Below are 21,137 nucleotides of genomic sequence, written 5' to 3' on the forward strand. Positions count from 1 at the left end.
GCCTATGGCGGAAACAATACCACTTTTCTTGACCACGTGTTAGCATTCCCACGACGTGGGGTATCTACCCCAGAATGTTTGTGTTAAAACCGGATATGTTACATTGAAGACAAACATTAGCTGCAATATGACAAAAAAGACAAGAGGTGCAAGTTCAATCCAAATATCAAGCAAGAATATGTAAACTAGTAGCATACGCCCCAATCCACGGGCTACGTGCGGGTTCTCATGGCCACAGAACAGCTGGTAATTTAAACAGCTCTTTCCCCACCCATTTTGGAAGAGTGCATTTATAACACACGAGCCTGCTGTTTATACAAGACTGAAGAACAAACGCGTTAAAGTCAGCAAAACGTCAAACGAATGTTTTAAATCTCTTATTCTATTGCAGCTGTCGTTTGGTCCAATTCAAGGTTTGCGTGTGTCAGTATGAGAGAAGAGCAGATAGACAGAGAATAAGAGAGAGAAAGAGTGCAGGCACTGCAGGCAAAAAGTTGTCGGGGGGACTCATCAGTTCATACTTGGACTCTAGTAAAGACCAGACATGATACTCTCTTCTTTCCGATTGTTTTTATTTATTTTTGTCTATGGATGTTTCCCCCTGACAATGTGTGAGAAGCGAATCCCCGAAGGTAAGTCTATGCCGTCCGACACCTAACATGTTTGCACCGAAGGCTTCTCACTGTATCAGCAGATAAAAACCGATGACTACGTTTAGGTAAAGCCATCCTCTGGGACTGAAACGGTGATGTTTGAGCCCCTAATGAACAGAATAGAATAGAATAGAATAGAATAGAATAGAATAATCCCTATGGGAAGATCCCTCAGGAAAATTGGCTCAGTGTGAAATGAGGGAGACCCCTTCCTCTCTAGCTCATGAGTGTCTGGTCTGAACATAAACCTGTAGCAAAAAATGTTTGAATTCAGAATATTCTGGCAAAAGTCGGTAATGCAAGGCCATTAAAACTGACAGAGCTCGTACCCCTCGTCCATTGACGACTTAGAGTAACTTCAGAAAAAAATGTTACAACAAAGACTTCGTACATCCGCTACCCAAAGATCCGGAGAGTAGCCTATAGTAGTTCACAAAGTAGTTTATTAAAAGACACTGAAAAGGCACATTTCAATCCCGAATTTGGGTTTGGGATTTTACTACTACAAAATGTGTGCAGTCAGGCGCCGAGGAGCATTCTGGCCGCTGACGTGGACGAGACATCAGCAGTGGGTTAGGTGTTATATTCACTAAAATCAGCTATTAAACCGTGTCAGCTAACGTGAAACTTTTCAAGTTATAACACGCTATCACATTACAACGTAGCCCAATTCACGTTATAACGTGTCAACTGTAGCAGTTCAGCGGTTCCGAAATTTTTTATGAGAAGTCCTTGCAAGGATTTACCAGGCAGACACAGGCTAGTTCACAGCAGGACAATTAGATAAATAAATATCACAAAAAGATCCTCAAGTGGCCGATTCACAGTGTGCTCATTATATAAATGTACTTCATTCCTTGATGCATCTTTTAATTTAATTCAATTGAACTCAATTCAATGTATTCAATTCATTATTTGTATAGCGCATTTTACAGTCAGAATTGTCTCAAAGCGCTTCACAGAGACCCAGAGCCTGAACCCTCTTAAAAGTAACAGTGGCCAGAAAAAGCCCCTTTTAACAGGAAGAAACCTTGAACAGGACCCGGTTCATAAGGAGAACCTTCCTGCTGACAGTCGGCCGGGTAGAGGAGGAGAAGAAGAGACAAGACAGAGAGGATGAAGAAGAGAGAGAGATGAACAAACATGCACAAACATCATACATTACAGAGAACAAACATGTCAGGATGTTGATGTTGCAAGATGAAACAGTATATATATATATATATATATCTTCCTACATAGTAATAGTAATTAAGACAAAGATGAGCAGCAGAGACTGGTGTAGTCAATGAAAAATTCAGGGACCGGACTGCAGGTCAGCATGCAGGTCTGGAGGCAGCGATACCTGCAAAGAGAGAGAGAGAGAGCGAGGCACAAAACTACAAGGAAGACAGCAAACACAGTTTATAACATTAATCACTAGTATGAACCAGACTGATGAGAATAGAGGAGAGGTAGGAGGGTGAGAGGGGGATTTAAGGGGACAGGTAACTGCTCAGTGGATCATGTTTGCTGTGCTAAAAGCTAAGAATTTATCGGACCTATGATACCTGTTATACCTGTGGCTGAAGCCATGTCAACAAGTGACTGTATCTATACCTATCAGCCCTACATACTATGTTTAAAGCTAACTATACACTTTACTAAACATAAAAGTTTTAAGTCTAGTCTTAAAGATGGAGGCAGCCTCTTGGACCCAGATTGGTAACTGGTTCCATAGTAGCGGTGCCGGATAGCTAAAGGCTCATCCTCCCATTCTACTTCTATGAATCCTAGGGACTACAAGTAAACCTGTTGCAGTAGTCCAGTCTAGAAGTAACAAAAGCATGGAGGAGTTTTTCAGCATCACTCTGAGAGGATGCTCCTGATCTTAGCAATATTACAGAGTAGAAAGAAGGCGGTCTTGGAGACCTGTTTAATTAATATGAGAGATAAACGGCATGTCTTGATCAAAGATAACTCCGAGGTTCTTCACAGTCATACTGGAGGACAAAGTAATGCCATCCAGAGAGAGAGAATGGTATCTGATAATCTAGTTCTGAGATGTTGCAGAAACAATGACCTCAGTGTTGTCAGAGTTTAACAGTAAAAAGTTGGAGGTCATCCAGTCCATGTCCTTTAGACACGCCTGTAGTCTGACTAACGGCTCTGTTTTTTCAGGCTTCATGGATAAATACAGCTGGGTATCATCATTGTAGAGGGTGAGCAGGATTGGTCCAAGCACTGAACCCTGTGGCACCATGATTTACCCTTGTACGCGAGGAGGAAAACATCATTAACATGAAAGAAGTGGTCAGATATCTGTCAGATAAATATGATTTAAACCAGCGCAGTGCTGTCCCTGTAATCCTAATCTCATGTTCTAATCTGTGTAGTAAGATGCTGTGTTCTACAGCGTCAAAGGCAGCACTGAGATCCAGTAGAACAAGTACAGAGACAAGTCTATGGTCTGATGCCATGAGAAGGTCATTAGTGACTTTAACCAGTGCTGTGGTGGGCTCTGAATCCAGACTGGAACACATTAAACATACTGTTGATTGAAAGTAAAAGTGAGGTTGGAGATTGATCTGTAGTTTCTGGGTCCAGTATAGGAATGATCAGCAGTAAAAGCCTGTGGTACATATCCTGTTGTGTTGACTGCTTTGCCCAAGGATACGTTGGCAGCTGCCAACCTAATGTTTAGAAAACTTAACATCAGATTAATTTAGGCCCCATGTAGCCCTTTTGTATGTTTTCAGTTAATAGGCCAGTTCTGTGTAGTAAGATATACACGTAAAAACTCAATTAGGTGGTTGTGAACAAAAAAATAGTTCATTTTTTTTAAACTCTTTCAGAGAAACTATTTGTTGTGACTGTTGCCACCCAAGAAACTGATGGCTTTATGCGCTTCTTGAGATCAGCTAAACACTTTAACTACACTGTCAAGGTAAGAACCCCAGCAACATTTTTATGTTTCCTGCCATTCAGACCTGACATTATTTTATATCTTTAGGAGAAAATAACTCCCAATTGCTTTCTTGTTGTAGCTTTACCTGCAAAGTAATCATTGTTTTTACATTTAAGTCACACAAAAATATATGCTAATAGAATAAAATAAAAAAAAAATTCACTTTTGCAGCAGCAAAATACAGGCACTCAAGCATACTAAAAAATAAAAAATATACCTCTAACAGTAAAAATTAAACAGTATAAACATTATTTACAGCAAGATAAAAAATAACATAGTCTTCCTAAATTAAAGAATGGATTGCATTAAATCCATGTTTTCAAAGTTCAGTAAATTAATCCTTTTGATGTATGTTTGAAGGTGCTTGGCCAAGGTCACAAATGGAAAGGTGGTGATTACACGTCTGCTCCAGGGGGAGGCCAGAAAGTGCGACTCCTTAAAGCAGCTCTTGAGGAGATGGAGAATGAGGACCAAATTATCCTTTTCATTGACAGGTAGAGTGTCTCTGCATGCATTTTCACTCTCTGATTTTACTGTGAAAGTGAGATATTCAAGCCAAACTAATACAACACGAAAGATTTTTGCTGTCTTCTATGCTTTTCTGTCATCCACATGTTTTCATTCACTCAGCAATAATACCTGACTGCAGACAAAACACCTGGACCGAAACTCCCAAAAAGAAGTGGCCTCAATCTAATCAAGCTGTTTTACACCCATAGCTGTCCATCATTTTCAAGCAATTTTGCAAACAAATGTAATTCTAACAGTCTATAGGGTTGTAGGTTAACCTTATTGTGAAACTGTCTCTCCTACGTCTTAAGATACAGATACACACACTGATCATAAACAGGATGATCAAGTTGGAGTGTGAATGGTGCTGAGACAGGCAGGCAGTCTCAAAAGGTGGAAGCTTGTCCTGTAAATCAGCATTTGCATGTCACTTAAGGCAATAAAACCCATAATTGCACATAATGTTAAATTCTCATATAGTTAAAACAAATCACCCCAGTACAGTTGTCACAAAATGGGTTGCTAAATAGTGACCAAAACTAGGCAGCAAACATGTTTATTTCTGCTGTAAAGTTGGCCATTTAGTTTGGGAGTCTATGTGGATTGACTCACTTTTTTACCTAGCCTGCTGTGGGGTGAAATGCACTTTGGGGCACTTTCACATGGTTCGTTTCTCAGTCCTGGAGGTTGTCACTTGATACTGATACAGTTCATTACAGTAAAAAAATATGTACACATACTCATCAAGAGAGTGTTCTTTTTATTTTCTGCCAGTAAAAACAACTATAGGCAACTTTAATCTGAAAAATTAAGCATTCTGCACTCCCTGTTCAACACAGCTACGATGTAGTTTTTGCCTCGGGTCCCACGGAGTTGCTAAAGAAGTTCCAGCAGGCACGCCATAAGGTGGTCTTCTCTTCTGAGAGCCTTATCTGGCCCGACAGACATCTGGAGGACAAACACCCGCACTACAGGGAGGGCAATAGATTCCTGGGCTCAGGGGGTACGTCTGTCACTCCTGTCAGGATGAGCATGTATCGTGATATTGCTGAGTCTGTGTTTTTCTCTTAAATAATTGTATCAGAGGGTGCTTTATGACAAATTGTATAGCAGTTTTAGGATAGACTGGATTAGTTTACGCACAGTGTATTTAAGAGAATCTTATGGAGGAACATTTACATGAAATAATTGTGAAAAGAGCTTCATTAAGGAACAGAAATCTCATATTTGATTATTCATCCTGGTCATGTTATGTCCAAGAGTTTAAATCGAGGCTCATGGATAAGACATTTTGCCACTCCCCTAAAAATCCATGAGTCCAGTTGCGTCAATTTAAACTCTCATTTCATTCTAATTGTTAGTATTATATCTTCATTGACTAAGACAGTGTATGACTTCATACATGTCATCATGATAACTGTTTTGCTTACAGACCTCTCAATATACACAGTGATTCTGCTGTATACACTCAATGCTCAGTTGGAAGTTTTTTCCTGTGTGCTTAAAGGTGGAAACAGTTTGGAAATTTTAATATGGAAGATGAAATATGTTGATGAACCTCCTCACTTTCTGTCTGGATTTTTTTGCTGTCATCAGGTTTTGTTGGCTACCTTCCCAACATAAAAAAAATGGTTGCTAACTGGACGGGACAAGACAATGAAAGTGACCAGCTGTTCTACACCAAGATTTACATTGATCCAGCAAAGAGAGTAAGACATGTTTTCTGCTGTGTTCACATTATAGATCAATATTCTTGATATCACATTAACGTTTTTAATAATCTGCATAAGCAGCATAAGTATAGTAAAGCAGATTCAGTCTTCAGTTTATATTATTATGAATAAACATTAAGATAGTGGGGTGGCATGGTGGTTCAGTGGTTAGCACTGCCGCCTCACTGCATTCCTGGTTGGAACAAGCAGGTTCAGAAAATGGATAGATGAATTAAGATGCTGCTTTGTTTTTACTCTAAACATATATACACATTTTATATTTAAAGTTTTTAGCATAATCTCTCATGTTTCATTTTTATGCTTGTTATGTGTCATTTTGTCTATGTTAGATATGCAGGTAAAGCAACATATTTTACATCTTTCAGAAATCTATTAATATTACACTGGACAACACATGCAGATTGTTCCAGAACCTTCATGGGTCCCTTGGTGAGTGCTGTGCATTTTGTTTCATAGTGCAACAAGTGATGGCTTTTGACAACTGAACTGGAGGTCTGCCAGTTTTTACAACACTTTTATAGAAAAGAAATATGATAATTTTACATTTAGATAACAAAGACCACAAATACAAATAGAGAAATGACACAATGCTATCTATACTATATAGTTATTTTTATAACCTTACTCTGTGTTTTATTATGGGAGTCTCTTTGGCAATGACCAACTACAGAATCTGCTATAATATCTGTCTGTGGCAGACCGATTTGTGGGCTTCCAACCCCTTCTATTAATCACCGTCTCCTAACTCAATTATGCTTTCATTCTGTGTGAAACAACCCTAGCTATCCTAGCACATTCCAAACTAATTGGCTAGCTGCATAACAGTTCTCAGCGGTCCCATAATAGAGTACATTACAGTGTGCATTGCTAACTCTGACATCCTCTGACATGGTGCATATGAAAGAAGAGGAGGCCTCTGCCAAACTAGACATCCTGTGGCCAGTGGCCCAGTGTTGAATATTTGGATGTATGGTGGACTTCTTTGTCTGGTTTCCAGATGAGGTAGTGCTGAAGTTTGAGGACAGTCGAGTACGAGCCAGAAATGTGCTGTATGACACCCTGCCTATCATCATCCATGGAAATGGGCCCACAAAGGTACTGCACAATAAAATGTAAATAATGTGGCATTAAATTGGAATTTACCATTTTTAGTAGTGTGGACTGTCATTAAAACACTATGTCTCTAAATGTTATTTCCTTTCTACAGAGGTCTTTCTACAGTAGTCTTTCTATTTATGTAGCCAATGTAATGTTAATTAAAGAGATGCAGCATCAGCCTAAACTTGATTCAAATTTGATTTCAGTTAAATAAGATAAGGTGATCCTTTACTGTGTTTGACCAGTTTGAGCATGTCAGCCTGCCCTTTCTGAGAGAAATAATTGATCATATGAAACCTGCTGGGTCTCCCAGTGATCCAGTCCCACCTCCTATTTTTTAAAGAGGTCTGTTCTACTCTGGCACCAGATTTGCTTAATATCATAAACAGCAGTTTGTCAAGTGGGAGTGTACATGTGAGTTTTAAGCATGCGGTGGTGACACCAATTTTAGACCAATTTCTAAACTCCTTTTTCTTTCTTTACTTGAAAAGTTTTTTTGTTATCATTCATATTATCTGAAAAATGGCCAAGAAATCATAAATTCTGCCAGGGTATATAAATGTATGAGCACAACTGTATTCCAAGCAACTATATGATATTGACTAAAGAGGTAATGATTTGTCATGCAGCTCCAGATCAATTACTTGGGTAACTACATCCCCAATGCATGGACATTTGAGACTGGTTGCACAGTGTGTCATGAAGGTCTGCATTCACTCACTGCACTCAAGGTCTGTTCATCTCCAATAAACACCACATTTAATCAGCAGCTGTTTTTGTTTGGTGCCAGAAATATAATCAAACCTTTTTTTCTGGAACTGTTATGATGCTGGTTTTCTTACAGGATAGTGAATATCCACTCGTGGTGATCGGTGTCTTCATTCAGCAGCCAACTCCCTTCGTCACAGTATTCTTTGAACGGCTGCTGAAACTTCAGTACCCCAAGAACAGACTCAAACTTTTTATTTACAACCAGGTATACTAGAGACACTTTCTGTATATCCACAGAAAGATCTCTGTCTATAATACTTGACATTATAACATTTGACATTGCATTTTTTATCTACCTGCTTACTTTTTGTTTTTCTTGCCCCAGGAAGCTTTTCATCTAAATGCTCACTCTTTTTTTTTACCTGCCCCAGGAAGCTCATCATGAGCGTCAAGTCAGCTCCTTCCTGCAGGACCATGGAAGCTTTTATCGGGATGTCAAGGTCTTTGGGCCTGCAGAAAAAATGGATGGAGCTGACTCCCGCAACCTAGGCTTGTGAGTTCTTCATCACATACAGAGACATACATGAGATCTGAGTCCCTGTTCGACCTACAGACACAAAACTCGTTACACAGATGTATCATCTTTTTTCGAGAAAAATAGTCTTTTATGGGAAGTACAGGGAGTCTGCCATTTTGAACACATTCTGGACCTTATGATCACAAAAGCCCAGGGAGTAGTCATTTGTGAAGGTGACTTTAATCTGAGATTGAATCCAAAGTGGGATGTTTCAAGACCAACTCAGTCACAGAATACTACAGTGGGTATAAAGGTGAGAAAAAAGATAAGAGAGATGGGTATTTGTGACATGTGGAGAGTTCAATCCAACATCTAGTCACTATACTTTTTACTCTGACCATAGCCCCATCTACATCTAAATCTGAAAAATAACAAAAATACATTTACCTGGAGGCTTAATTCAAATTTTCTCTTTTTTCTCGAAAAAAGAGTAAATTTTGTTATATCTGTCCGAGAATGACAATGGGGAGGTGTCCCCACTCATGGTTTGGGATGCTGAAAAGGCCATTTTACAAGGGAAAATTTTTGCAAAATTAGCTCTACAAAGGAGGCTCAGACAGGAAAAATTGGACAATCTAGAAAAAGAGTTACGGAAATTAAAAATAAATAAATAAAAAAGATATCCAATTAGACTCAAAAATGAATGAAATTAAAAATCAGATCAAAGATATTTACGAGATAGATATCCAGAAGAAACTAACTGTTTTGAACAGAGATACTATGAAGTTGGTAGCAAAGCAGCTAAAAACCTGGCATACAAACTAAGAAAACAACAAGCAGAAAGAGTAGTGCATAAAATTTAAGACCCAATAGCCAAACAAGTGAAAGATAACTTCCAAGAAATTTACACTTGTTTTGAAAAATATTATAAGAATCTATATTGTCAGATGGTTCATGAGGGGAACACATTTCCTAAACCCCTGCTGGCCTTGCTACATCTCCCAACAGAGATGACCAGAGTAAAGTGCGAGGGCTCGCCCATCACTGTAATTTACATTTTTAATTGAATTTAAATTGCTCTTAAGTTTCTCTTTATTTGATCTATGTTTTTTCTTGTTACCTCACAGCTGTCAAGGTAGCATGTTACAACTACTCGGTGTATACCTGAAGACAAGCTAAAGATGGCAACAAAGTTTAGGATTAGAGTTATAATTTATTAAATATGGATGGCAAAAGTATGGTATATGTAACTTACGGTACCATGTGTGTGTGTGTTTTTTTTGGCTGTGGGACGATTTCAGGCATCTTGCACTGTAACATGGCAAGTTGTGGCTAGTGCAAAAAATTACAAACTCTTACTGTAATGCCATACAACACTCATGTAAGTCTTTCTGTCTTTCCTTCCTTCAAGTGATTTGTGCCGGAAGGACAAGGACTGTGAATATTTCTTCACCTTGGATATTGAAGTAGTCTTGAAGAACAAGGACACTCTCAAAATACTTATTGAACAAAACCTGTAAGTAGATTTATTACTATGATTTTATCAATTATAATCCAATTCATGCTCTAGTCTTGTAGCTCATCTAATCACAATCACTTTTTAAATCATTGTTTAGTCCAATTATTGCCCCGATGATAACCCGTGCTGGCAGATTGTGGAGCAACTTCTGGGGAGCCCTCAGTGCAGATGGCTACTATGCCAGGTCTGAGGACTACGTTGACATAGTTCAAGGACGGAGATTGTAAGTTGCTTATACACATGTTAACAAAAGATCTGGGATTTGATTGACAGTTTAACCTTAGGCAGCAGTTTGTTCTGCTATAGAAAATCGTTATGTTGGTGTTAAAATTGTATGTGTTTGTATTGTTTTTAGGGGTGTGTGGAATGTCCCATATGTGTCCAATGTGTACCTGGTGAAGGCCAGTCTCCTCAGATCAGAGCTGACAGAATATAAGCTTTTTAGCTCACACATCTTAGACCCTGACATGGCTTTCTGTCACAATGTCCGCACTAAGGTCAGTGAAATGACATGAAAACTTCCACAAACAATAAAACCACTATATTATTTGACCTCTGACTTTTCTCTCAGGGAGTCTTCATGTATGTAACCAACATGCACACATTTGGCCGTATCCTGTCAACAGAAAATTACCAGACCAATCATCTGCATAATGACCTATGGCAGATCTTTGAAAATCCAGTGGTGAGATGATCAGAATGAATGTTGAATAAATGTGTTTATAATGTGATGCAGGAGGGGTTCCCTCTTCATTTTTTAGTGGTTGGAAATTGCACTGGGTGTAAAGAGATAAGTGAATATAATGGTATATGCAATAACAAATCCTCATAGTGATTCTAAAATGTGAGTTAAAAGACAGCAATGAGCTCAAACCACATTCCCCTTACACACGTGGACAAAATTGTTGGTACCCCTCTTTTAAGGAAAGAAAAACCCACAATGGTCACAAAACAACTTGAAACTGACAAAACTAATAATAAATACTCAAAATTAAACAATATGAACTAGACATTGCTTTTGAATTGTTGTATAACATTATTAATATTATTTAAAAAAAGCTGAAACAGACCTGGACAAAAAACTAATAACTTTATATTATGTTGCACAACATTTTGAGGCAATTACTGCAATAAAACGATTTCTGTAAATGTCAATGAGACTTCTGCACTTCTGCAGGTTTTTTGGCCCATTCTTCCTGTGCAAACTGCTCCAATTGTCTTAGGTTTGAAAGGTGCCTTCTCCAGATGGCATGTTTCAGCTCCTTCCACAGATGTTCAATAGGATTCACATCAGGGCTCATAGAAGGCCATTTCAGAACAGTCCAATGTTTTGCTCTTAGCCATTTTTGGGTGTGTTTTGGGTCAATATCCTGTTCGAAGACCCATGACCTGCAACTGAGATCCAGCTTTCTGACACTAGGAAGCACATTTTGCTCCAGAATGCCTTGATAGTCTTCAGATTTCATTGTACCCTGCACAGGATCAAGACACCCTGTGCCAGATGCAGCAAAGCAGCCCCAGAACATAATCGAGCCTCCTCCATGTTTTACAGTAGGGACAGTGTTATTTTCTTGGTAGGCTTCATTTGTGCATCTGTGAACATAGAGCTGATGTGCCTTGCCAAAAAGCTCCAGTTTTGTCTCATCTGTCCAAAAGACATTCTCCCAGAAGTCACTATACATTTTGGAAAATTCCAGTCTCACTTTTCTATGATGTGCTTTTAGCAGTGTTGTCGTCTCTCATGAAGTCCACTTTGACTCAAACTGCAATGGATGGTGCGATCTGACACTGATGTACCTTGACCTTGGAGTTTGCTGTTATTGTCTTTGAAAGTTGTTCTGGGCTTTAGCTACCATTTGAATTATCTGTCTCTTCAATTTGTCATTGATTTTCCTCTTACGGCCATGTCCAGGGAGATTGGCTACAGTCCAGTGGACCCTTTAACTTCTAAATAATATGTGCAACTGTAGCCACAGGAACATCAAGCTGCTTGGAGACAGTCTTATGGCCTTTACCTTTAACATGCTTGTCTATGATTTACTTTCTTATCTCCTGAGACAACTCTCTGCTTGTCTTTCTGTGGTCCATGATCGGTGTGGTACACACCATGTCACCAAACAGCACAGTGATTACTTTAATCAGGAATTATCCTTTAAATAGGCAGACTGACTGATTACAAGTTTGACAACACCTTGTGATGCCAATTAGAGGACACACATTAGTTGAACATATCCCTATGGTAAAATTCATTTAAATCTTTTATCGGGTACCATCATTTTTGTCGAGGCCTGTTTCATTAGTTTGTTTTTTAAAAATGATTATGTTAAACAACAATTCAAAAGCACTGTCTGATTTACATAGGTTGATTTTCAGTACATTTTTTACATTTATTAGTTTTGTCAGTTTCAAGTTGTTTTTGTGACCATTGTGGGTTTTTCTTTCCTTAAAAGAGGGGTACCAACAATTTTGTCCACGTGTGTATATCATACACACTTCCCAATGTAATTGCTTCGAGTGGAGACTAGTTAAAATAGTAGCAGCAACCATAAGTGGCAAAGACGTAAGCTGGGGTAGTAGTTATGAGAAATTGGACATGAAAATATGTTCTCAAATGCAGTTTTTAGGGGGACATAACGTTTTTTGATTTAGATTTATACATCTCTTTCATTCTTTTAGGACTGGCAGGATCGCTACATCCATGAGAACTACACCCACATCATGAAAGACAAGCTAATTGAAACAGTAAGTGGCTATGCAAGCTGACATTAGTCACTTAAACAGAGAAAAAACAGAACATTTTAAACTACTTTGTCCTTCAGTCTGAAGACAAATAACCTATTATTGATACACACTATTGACTGCAGTATTTTATTACACAAATTAAGCTAGGCTAATTTAAATCCTATTTATCACATAGATTTTAGTTTGTTCATGTTAATATTACAGTGTTCCACGAATTCCTAAGCTGGGGACAAATGTGTGCACCTTATACTGTAAATCTACTCCTGGATTTATGAATATGTACACTTTATCTTGTGAAAGTGTCAGCACCTGAACGCAAGGTGTTAATTAACATACTGGCACACAACAGGTCCCAAAAAGCGACACAGTGACAGGAGTGTGGAGAAAATTATTCAACGATACAGGTCAAAGGATCTCATGTCATTGCCACGTATATTTTCTTGCGAAAAGGCTGGTGCATTCAGTAACGCTTGTGTCTGGTGGAAAAAATCAAACACTTGCATTCCAAGGCCTACAAAGCCAAGATCTGTCACACCTGCTTGACCTGATAGTACCATATAATTCAGTCTGCTCTCAGGGTGCAGGTTTACTCATGGTTCCTGGAATCTATCTATCTATTTATCTCCTTTTTATTTGGAACCAGTTAGTAGTTTGAGTATGGGACACAGAAACCCTCTACATTTAACATTTGGCTGAAAATCTACATGTCAGATCCACATTGACTGTAGCCATAGCCATGGCTTAAGCAGAATCAACTAACACTTTTGTTAGCTACATATGCTGCTATAGACCTATGCTGTTGGAGGATATAAACTAAGTGTTAGTTTATAAGTATTGTATGTGAATGCACTCTTGTTGCATTTATGCAGTTATGTAGACCTAGATATGTGCTTCTAAGTGATAACTTGTTGTTATTTTTAAAACTTGTTAGCAAACTTGTCCTTTATGTGATGCTTAACAATTGCTTAACAATTTGAATTCTCAACTATTCCCAGTAACATAATAGCACTAACTTTTTTTACTTAATGAACTAAATGTTCTCAGTTGTCAAAAGTGGTCTCAAAATCTACATTAAGTCTGGAGATCTAAGTCTGGAAAAGTATTTTCTTTTGAAAAGAGAAAAATGTCGAAACCTCAGTTGACACATTACTGTTGTCTGAAGCATGAGGTGATAGGTAAGCATTGTGGCACAAGCTTTATAACTGTATAGTGGTTGCAGAAGAAAAAGTCAACATTTAAGAGAGAACTTTCATGAAGTCATGTCTTATGTCTTCCAGCCTTGTCCTGATGTGTACTGGTTCCCAATTTTCTCGAATGTTGCTTGTGACCACCTCATTGAAGAAATGGAACACTATGGGAAGTGGTCAGGAGGAGGCAATGTGGTATTTTTCTGGATTTTACAAAACCACGTCTCAATATCTGAGTTGCTGTGATTTGCATAACTGCTGCATACCCAAACCTGTCATTTGATTTTCTCATTCCTCAGGACACGAGAATTCAAGGTGGCTATGAGAACGTTCCCACCATTGATATCCATATGAATCAAATCATATTTGAAAAGGAATGGCATAAAATCTTACTGGAATATGTAGCACCGATAACAGAGAAAATGTACCCAGGTTATTACACCAAGGTAAGACCTCCATGTAGTTAAACAATCACACCATCTTCCAATTTCTATTCTATTCTATTTACATTAAATACATTTCCATATAACTGTAAATTATAGGAAAGGCTGATAGCAACAGACCTAACAAAAGCTTACACAGACTTAACCCTTCACCAGTAAAGAGGAAGTTGCTATATTTGTTACATTATGTATCAAATTAGGCTCATACTTTACACTTACAGTTACATCAGATGACCCTGTCACCATGGATGGGCATTGCCAAATGACTCAGCAGCGACCCCTAGAGTGAGATTAGGGTCCTTGTTTGTCCTATGGCTCCCGGCTGGCCTGGGAATGGAAAGCACAAGCCCCACTTGTGGACTCATACCCTCATACCACCCTCATGGAGTCTGTTTCTGACAGTTTGAGCAGAAACATGCATATTAGTGGCCTGCTGGAGGCCATGTTGCAGGGCTCTGGCAGTGCTCCTCCTGTTCCTCCCTGCACAAAGGAGATGGTAGCAGTGCTGTTGCTGGGTTGTTGCCCTCCTACGGCCCCCACCACGTCTCCTGGTGTACTGGCCTGTCTCCTGGTATCTCCTCCATGCTCTGGACACTGTGCTGACAGACACAGCAAACCTTCTTGCCACAGCTCTCATTGATGTGCCATCCTGGATGAGCTGCACTACCTGAGCAACTTGTGTGGGTTGTAGACACCGCCTCATGCTACCTCTAGGGGTGAGAGCACTGACAAAATGCAAAAGTGAGCAGAAAGGATGAGAGCAGAGAAATGGTCTGTGGTCAGCACCTGCAGAACCTCTCCTTTATAGGGGTTGTCTTAATAATTGCCTCTCATTTCCACCTGTTGTTTGTTCTATTTGCACAACAGCAGCTGAAAATGATTCACAATCAGTGTTGATCCTAACTGGACAGGCTGATTTCACAGAAGTGTGATTGGCATGGAGTTACATTGAGTTCTTTAAGTGTTCCCTATTTTTTGAGCAGTGTATATGACTCTAATAACCTCAGGTCCTGCCAGTGGCAAAAGAGAACACAATCAAACAAATGAAACAGAAGTATTTCACTTCAAAAAAGTGGCAAAAGTATGTGAAACTTTGTTTTCAGTATCATCTATGACCCTTTGTGCAGCAATAACAACAACTAAAGGCTTCTATAAACAACTGATTAGTATTCTGCATTGGATTGGGAGCATGTTAGGACATTCTTAAGTACAGAACACATTTCAGTTGGAATAAGGTGGCTTTGACTTGATCATTTCAGAACCTTAACTTTTTGTTTGTTTTTTGTAAAATGACTCGTGTGGTTGTGTTGCTGCATGACAGAGTTTGTCTTAAGGTCACCAACAGATGTCTGGCATTGAATTTAATTTATCATTCAAAATTCATTGGGCCCCGTGCAAGAAACCAGATTTCTTTGCTCTTTCTCCTGTCGCAGTGACATATTTTATCATTTAAACTTTCTTTTGAGCAATACGTAATAACAAACATCATGATGTATTTATTTTAATTTGCAGCTAATTATTAAAGCCAACTTAAATCTAAGACTGTAAGAGAGTAAATCTAAGACCTTAAGACTGTCTTGCATACATACAAAATTGGCAGACTGGCCAGGATCGCGAAAAATGGCGATCTGAAATTGTAGCCATTACAGTGACTGTCCAAGTGGCTTTGCAGCACCCCCTAGAATTTAAAAAAAATATTCTGCGTAACAGCTACGGCCAGGAAAACTGGTATGCTGATGTATCACCTCATGCCTGAAAACATGCCTTCGGAAAAACAATTCCACCCCCTACTGCGTGTCGGCCGTCTTGGAAAAACCACGCCATGTTCCAATTTGCACACCCCGCACTTTTGCAAACTCCTCCTAGGGGAATTTATGATACGACTGAAAATTGGTGCCCTTGCCCTTAAGGGGTCAGGGACCAAAAGTTATCAAAAACGCAGCACTTTGTCATACGGTCTGGCTGTGGTGCCGCCATGAAGTTGACCCTTCGCCAACGCACAGGATGTATGTGTACAATGGATGTATTTGTGGCTGTATCTCTCACATACTTCATCCAATGTGAATGAAAAAATCACGATGCAGAGCCTGTCATTCTGAACAGATTGATATGCTAACGAGCTGAAACTCTCATAGTGCCACCTACTGGCGGCATGAATTGTGTTCTGGCTGATTTTCCATGTTCCACACTTCGTATTTGAATGACCTAGGGAAATGAGATTTTGTCACATGGTTCTGAAGACATGACTGAGCAAAAGTTATCAAAAACGCAGCTTGATGTTACACCGCGTGGGCGGAGCAACGCCACGAAGATGACCCTAGAGAAAGCTGCTGTGTTTCTTGATGTATTCATCCTACCTGCCTCTTACTCTATTATTACATCAGCCCCTGGAGTGCGAGGGCCCGTCATCGCTGCTTGCAGCTTTAATTGTTTGTTATTTGATGACTGTCATTGTGTGTCATTGGAAATAAGAGAAGCCTTTAGTTGCAGGCCTTGCTTTGGTTCCTGGCTAGCCAAGTGACCAGTGTCTATGTGAATGCTCATATGATGTACTCTTGTCTTTGTTTTTGCAGGCTCAGTTTGACTTGGCTTTCGTAGTTAGATATAAGCCAGATGAGCAGCCTTTTTTGAAGCCACACCATGATGCCTCCACATTCACTATAAACATTGCACTCAATCAAGTGGGCCTTGATTACCAGGTGAGAATAAAAATGTTATTTACCCAACATCCCATTACCTAACTAATCAACACATTCTCACAGCCAACTTGCACATGTATGTTTGGTCAGGTATGCTTTGCCTTATTTGATGGTGCAACCCTCAAACAACTCAGAAAGTCTTGAGCAAACATGTTTCAAACATCAGAATTATTCTTGTTGTGCCAGACTTTTTTGTCATTTTTGTGTTCTGAGTCCTTTGCATGACTATGAGGTTGAAGCAAGCATTGTAAATCATTGCTTTTAATATACTTTTCCTGCATCCTTAATGAACTGGTCCTAAACAGCTATCACCCCACTGTATAATTTAGTTGAAGCTAATTGTATATTATACATTAGTATGCAGGTAATATTTGTGTATGACACTCCAGTTTCTTCACTGTTAGTGGTAAGCTAAAATTACACTATATTTTTCATAACCGAACCCTACAATGATAGGAATTATTAAACCATCTTGAGAATTTTATTAAGACAGCAGAAAGTATACCATAGCTATTGCAGCACATTAACCAAACTTTGTAGTGATTCATTCAATGACAGAATTGGACTTAATGCTTGTCCTGTTGTATTTGCCAAATGTAGTACTGAAAAAAAAAGCTATTGTTAGGTCCATGTATAATTCATTCATTTAATATAGAATAGAATACAATAGAATAGAATAGAAAATACTTTATTCATCCCAAGCTGGGAAATTTCACTGTTGCAGCAGCTGAAAACAGTCACTCAAGAATACCAAAAAAAAAAAAATATACCTCTAATGGTAAGAATTAAACAGTATAAACATTATTTACAGCAAGATAAAAAAATAAACACAGGTGCAAAAGCAAAATTGTGCAATTTGTAATGCAGGTATAAATATAAGTCTAACTCGGATTGTGCAATTTGGTATGAAGATATGAAATGATATGATATACAAGAACAACAGTGTGCAATTTTAAAAAAGTAAGAAAACCTAAACCTTGTGCAAAATCTTGTGCAAGATCTGTCCCTTACAGCAGTGAGTCCATGTTATCTCTGGCACAGAGGTGAGGTGTTGTACAGTCTTAAGCCATGAGGCAGGAAAGCTTTCCTGTAGCGTTCTGTGTGACAACGAAGCTGTCTGAGCATTTTGGAGAAGGCGCTCCGTTGTCTGTCAGAGATGTCTATTACAGATGTAATATTCAATTAAGAATCCAATTTAAAAAATCAATATGTGGAAAAAACAACTGTTCTGTTGATCTGAAGAATCACCTGATAACAAAGAAACATTGAAAAACATTGTTTGTGTGTCAGTGGTTTAAATACGTTTTGTTTTATGACTGCAGGGCGGTGGGTGCAGGTTTCTCCGCTATGACTGCTCCATTCACGCTCCCCGTAAAGGCTGGGCCCTCATGCATCCGGGCCGCCTTACCCATTACCATGAAGGCCTGCCCACCACTGCTGGTGTCCGCTACATTGCAGTGTCCTTTGTGGATCCCTGAATTTTTAGAGATGACACAGCTCACCTGTCCATCCAGAACAAAGATGTCCCACACTGATTACAACTGCTCCTTTCTGATCCAGAGTGGAGATTTATTTTTTCATTCATATACATGCTATTTGCCTGTTGCTCTGTTACACTAATGGGTGATTTGTGATAAAGTGCATCAGATACAGTTGTGTTCATAATAATAGCATTCCAACATAACTAACCAGATTAAACACAGTTTTTGGTATAAATCATATAATTACATGGCAAATAATTTACCAGTAGGTGTAGTAGAGTCAGAGAAACCAACAGACTCAACATTTATGATATGAATGCTTCTGAGTCTGTATAATTTAATACTTAAATGAAAGGGGCATGTTCAAAATAATAGCAGTGTAGAGTTCAATCAGTGAGGTCATTCATTATGTGAAGAAAAAGGTGTTTATTCAGGTAGCTCTTATTTAAGAATGAAGCCAGCACATGTTGTACATGCAATTCTCTCTTAAAACCTGAAAAAGATGGGTCATGCCAGACATTGTTCAGAAGAACAGCATGCTTTAATTACAACGTTGATTGGAGAGGGGAAAACATATAAGTGTAGAAAATGATAGGCTACTCAGCTAAAATGATCTCCAATGCTTTAAAATGGAAAGCCAACCAAGAGAGTCGTGGAAGAAAACTGCGTCTCTCTTGTCAGCCAATGATCAGCTCCAGGGACGGAGATGATCTGAAGTTACCTGTGAGTCTGTGAGTCATGTGACAATTAGAAGATGCTTGTGTGAGGCTAATCTATTGGCAAGAAGTCCCCACAAAGTCCCACTGTTAAAAAAAAGACATGTGCTGAAGAGGATACAATTTGCCAAAGAACATATCGACTGGCCTAAAGAGAAATGAAGAAACATTTTGTTGACTAATGGAAGTCAGATTGTTCTTTTTGGGTCCAAGGGCTGCAGACAATTAGTCAGAAGACCCCCAAACCAAGCTACAATACACTCTGAAGACCGTGAAGCATGGTGGTGCAAGCATCATAATATGGGGCTGTTTCTCTTACTATGGTGTCGGGCCTATTTATCGCATTCCAGGGATCATGGATCAATTTGCTTATATCAAAATACTTGGAAGTCATGCTGCCTTATGCTGAAGAGGAAATGCCCTTGAAATTGGCGTTTCAACAAGACAATGAACCCAAACACAGCAGTAAGTGAGCAGCATCTTGGTTCCAGACCAACAAAATTAAGGTTTTGGAGTGGTCAGCCCAATCCCTGCACCTTAATCCAATAGAAAACTTGTAGGTGACATCAAAAATGCTGTTACTGAGAAAAAAACAAGAAAATTGTGGAAAGTTGCCAATCATCCTGGGCTGGAATAGCTGTTTACAGGTGCCAGAAGTTGGTCAACTCCATTCAGCACAGATGTAAAGGAGTTCTCAAAAACAGTGGTTATACAACTAAACATTAGTTTAGTCATTCACAGGAATGCTAAATCTTAATGTTTTTTTCATTTTATTTAGTAAATATTTAAGTTTGTAATGAAAAATGCAGACACTGCTATTTTTTTAACTGCCCATGCCATTTTTTCCTTCATTTTCTGTAAAGTAATTAAAATATTGATACTTTTTTCTTCATATTTTGATGTAAAATATAATGTGCAGTGTTCCCATTGAATGGAAAGCAAAAGATTTTTAGCTTTATTCACATTTTAAAAAACACTGCTATTATTTTGAACACAACTGTAAGTGCTCTGTGTTTTAATGATATCCTGATATTACATGTAAAACAAACAATGAGCTTTTGAAGTCTGCAGGAGTTGTGTAATACCTCTTAAACATGATGTCTCCTGGAGCAGTTAGCTGGGTCATTAGACTGTAAGTTTAATAAAGAAGAATTGCTAAAATGGTGTTACAAGACATTGAGCCAGTAATATACAAACTCTTACTGAAAAGTCCTGGTTGAGTTGTATCATGGATCATGTATAAAAAAGTGCGAAAGACGGCATCTCTGATTCTTCTACTAAAATAATCTTATCCTTTAAAGGTTCTATATGTAGAAATTTTATATATATTTTATGCATTTGATTATCATCACTTAAAATGAGGCCTTCCCCAGCAACAGCCTTTGTACTGTGTTTATTCTTGCTGCAGTGTGCCTTTCCTCAACAGTTTACACTGTATAAAACCATTACCCACTATCAATGTTACCTTTGTCACATAATGCAAAAAAATGTGTGCAATGTTTGAGCTGTAGGCCAAATTATCAAAAAAATTATATCAAGGAAAAGTTCATTAATTTCCATAATTCCATTCAAAAAGTTAAAATTTCATAGACTATAGCTTCAAAGCCCACAATTTAAACAATTTCAAGTATTTATTTGTTTAATTTTACATAATTTGGGCTCCCAGCTCATAAAACCCACAAAAACAGGAATTCAAAAAATTAGAATACTGTGAAGAAATCTACTTCTCAGTTTTTGCAGAAAAAAGAAAGAAATTAGGATCACATCAAATCAAAATATGGTTCTGTCAATGTACGATGTGTCAATACTTGGTTAGGAATCCCTTTGCCCAAATGTCCTTGATGCTTGCTGTCAGCTCTTCTTTGTTTTTGGGTCTGGTGTCCCTCATTTTCCTCTTAAGGGCACCCCAGAGATTTTCAATGGGGTTTAGTCTGGAGAGTTGACTGGCCAGTCAAGCACTGTGGTGGCATGGGCATTAAACCAGGTTTTGGTGCTCCTGGCAGTTTGGGCAGGGGCCAGGTCATGCTGGAAGATGAAATCTGCATCTCCATACAGATTTTCAGCAGAAGGAATCATGAAGTCCTCCATAACATTCTGGTAGACTTTTACGGTAAGCCTGGATTTGAGAAAGCAGAGTTTACCAACAACTGCACCGGACATTGCACCCTAAATAATCACTGC

The 21,137-nt window shown here is 38.7% G+C and overlaps 1 protein-coding gene across 1 annotated transcript; it reads left to right on the top strand.

The window, feature by feature from the left end:
• The first annotated feature begins 139 nt into the window (after positions 1-139).
• plod1a (procollagen-lysine, 2-oxoglutarate 5-dioxygenase 1a) lies at positions 140-20,213 on the top strand. Its single transcript, XM_028410602.1, has 19 exons — positions 140-632; positions 3,488-3,579; positions 3,961-4,094; positions 4,950-5,113; positions 5,707-5,819; positions 6,209-6,272; positions 6,841-6,938; positions 7,571-7,672; positions 7,786-7,917; positions 8,084-8,205; positions 9,581-9,685; positions 9,786-9,911; positions 10,044-10,185; positions 10,260-10,373; positions 12,365-12,430; positions 13,708-13,812; positions 13,917-14,063; positions 16,634-16,759; positions 18,082-20,213. Exons 1-19 carry the CDS (start codon positions 545-547, stop codon positions 18,235-18,237), a joined length of 2,196 nt encoding a protein of 731 aa, XP_028266403.1. The 5' UTR covers positions 140-544; the 3' UTR covers positions 18,238-20,213.
• Positions 20,214-21,137: the final 924 nt, after the last annotated feature.

The sequence above is a fragment of the Parambassis ranga genome, chromosome 7 (assembly GCF_900634625.1).
Source record: "Parambassis ranga chromosome 7, fParRan2.1, whole genome shotgun sequence".
In the NCBI taxonomy this organism is placed as follows: Eukaryota; Metazoa; Chordata; class Actinopteri; family Ambassidae; genus Parambassis; species Parambassis ranga.

What these genes read in the sequence shown, in the direction of transcription:
- plod1a (XM_028410602.1), top strand. Translation starts at nt 545, where the DNA reads ATGATACTCTCTTCTTTCCGATTGTTTTTATTTATTTTTGTCTATGGA. An exon ending in ATAGTTCAAGGACGGAGATT is followed by an intron (nt 9,912 to 10,043) that starts GTAAGTTGCTTA and finishes TATTGTTTTTAG; the next exon opens with GGGTGTGTGGAATGTCCCAT. An exon ending in ACCCAGGTTATTACACCAAG is followed by an intron (nt 14,064 to 16,633) that starts GTAAGACCTCCA and finishes TTGTTTTTGCAG; the next exon opens with GCTCAGTTTGACTTGGCTTT.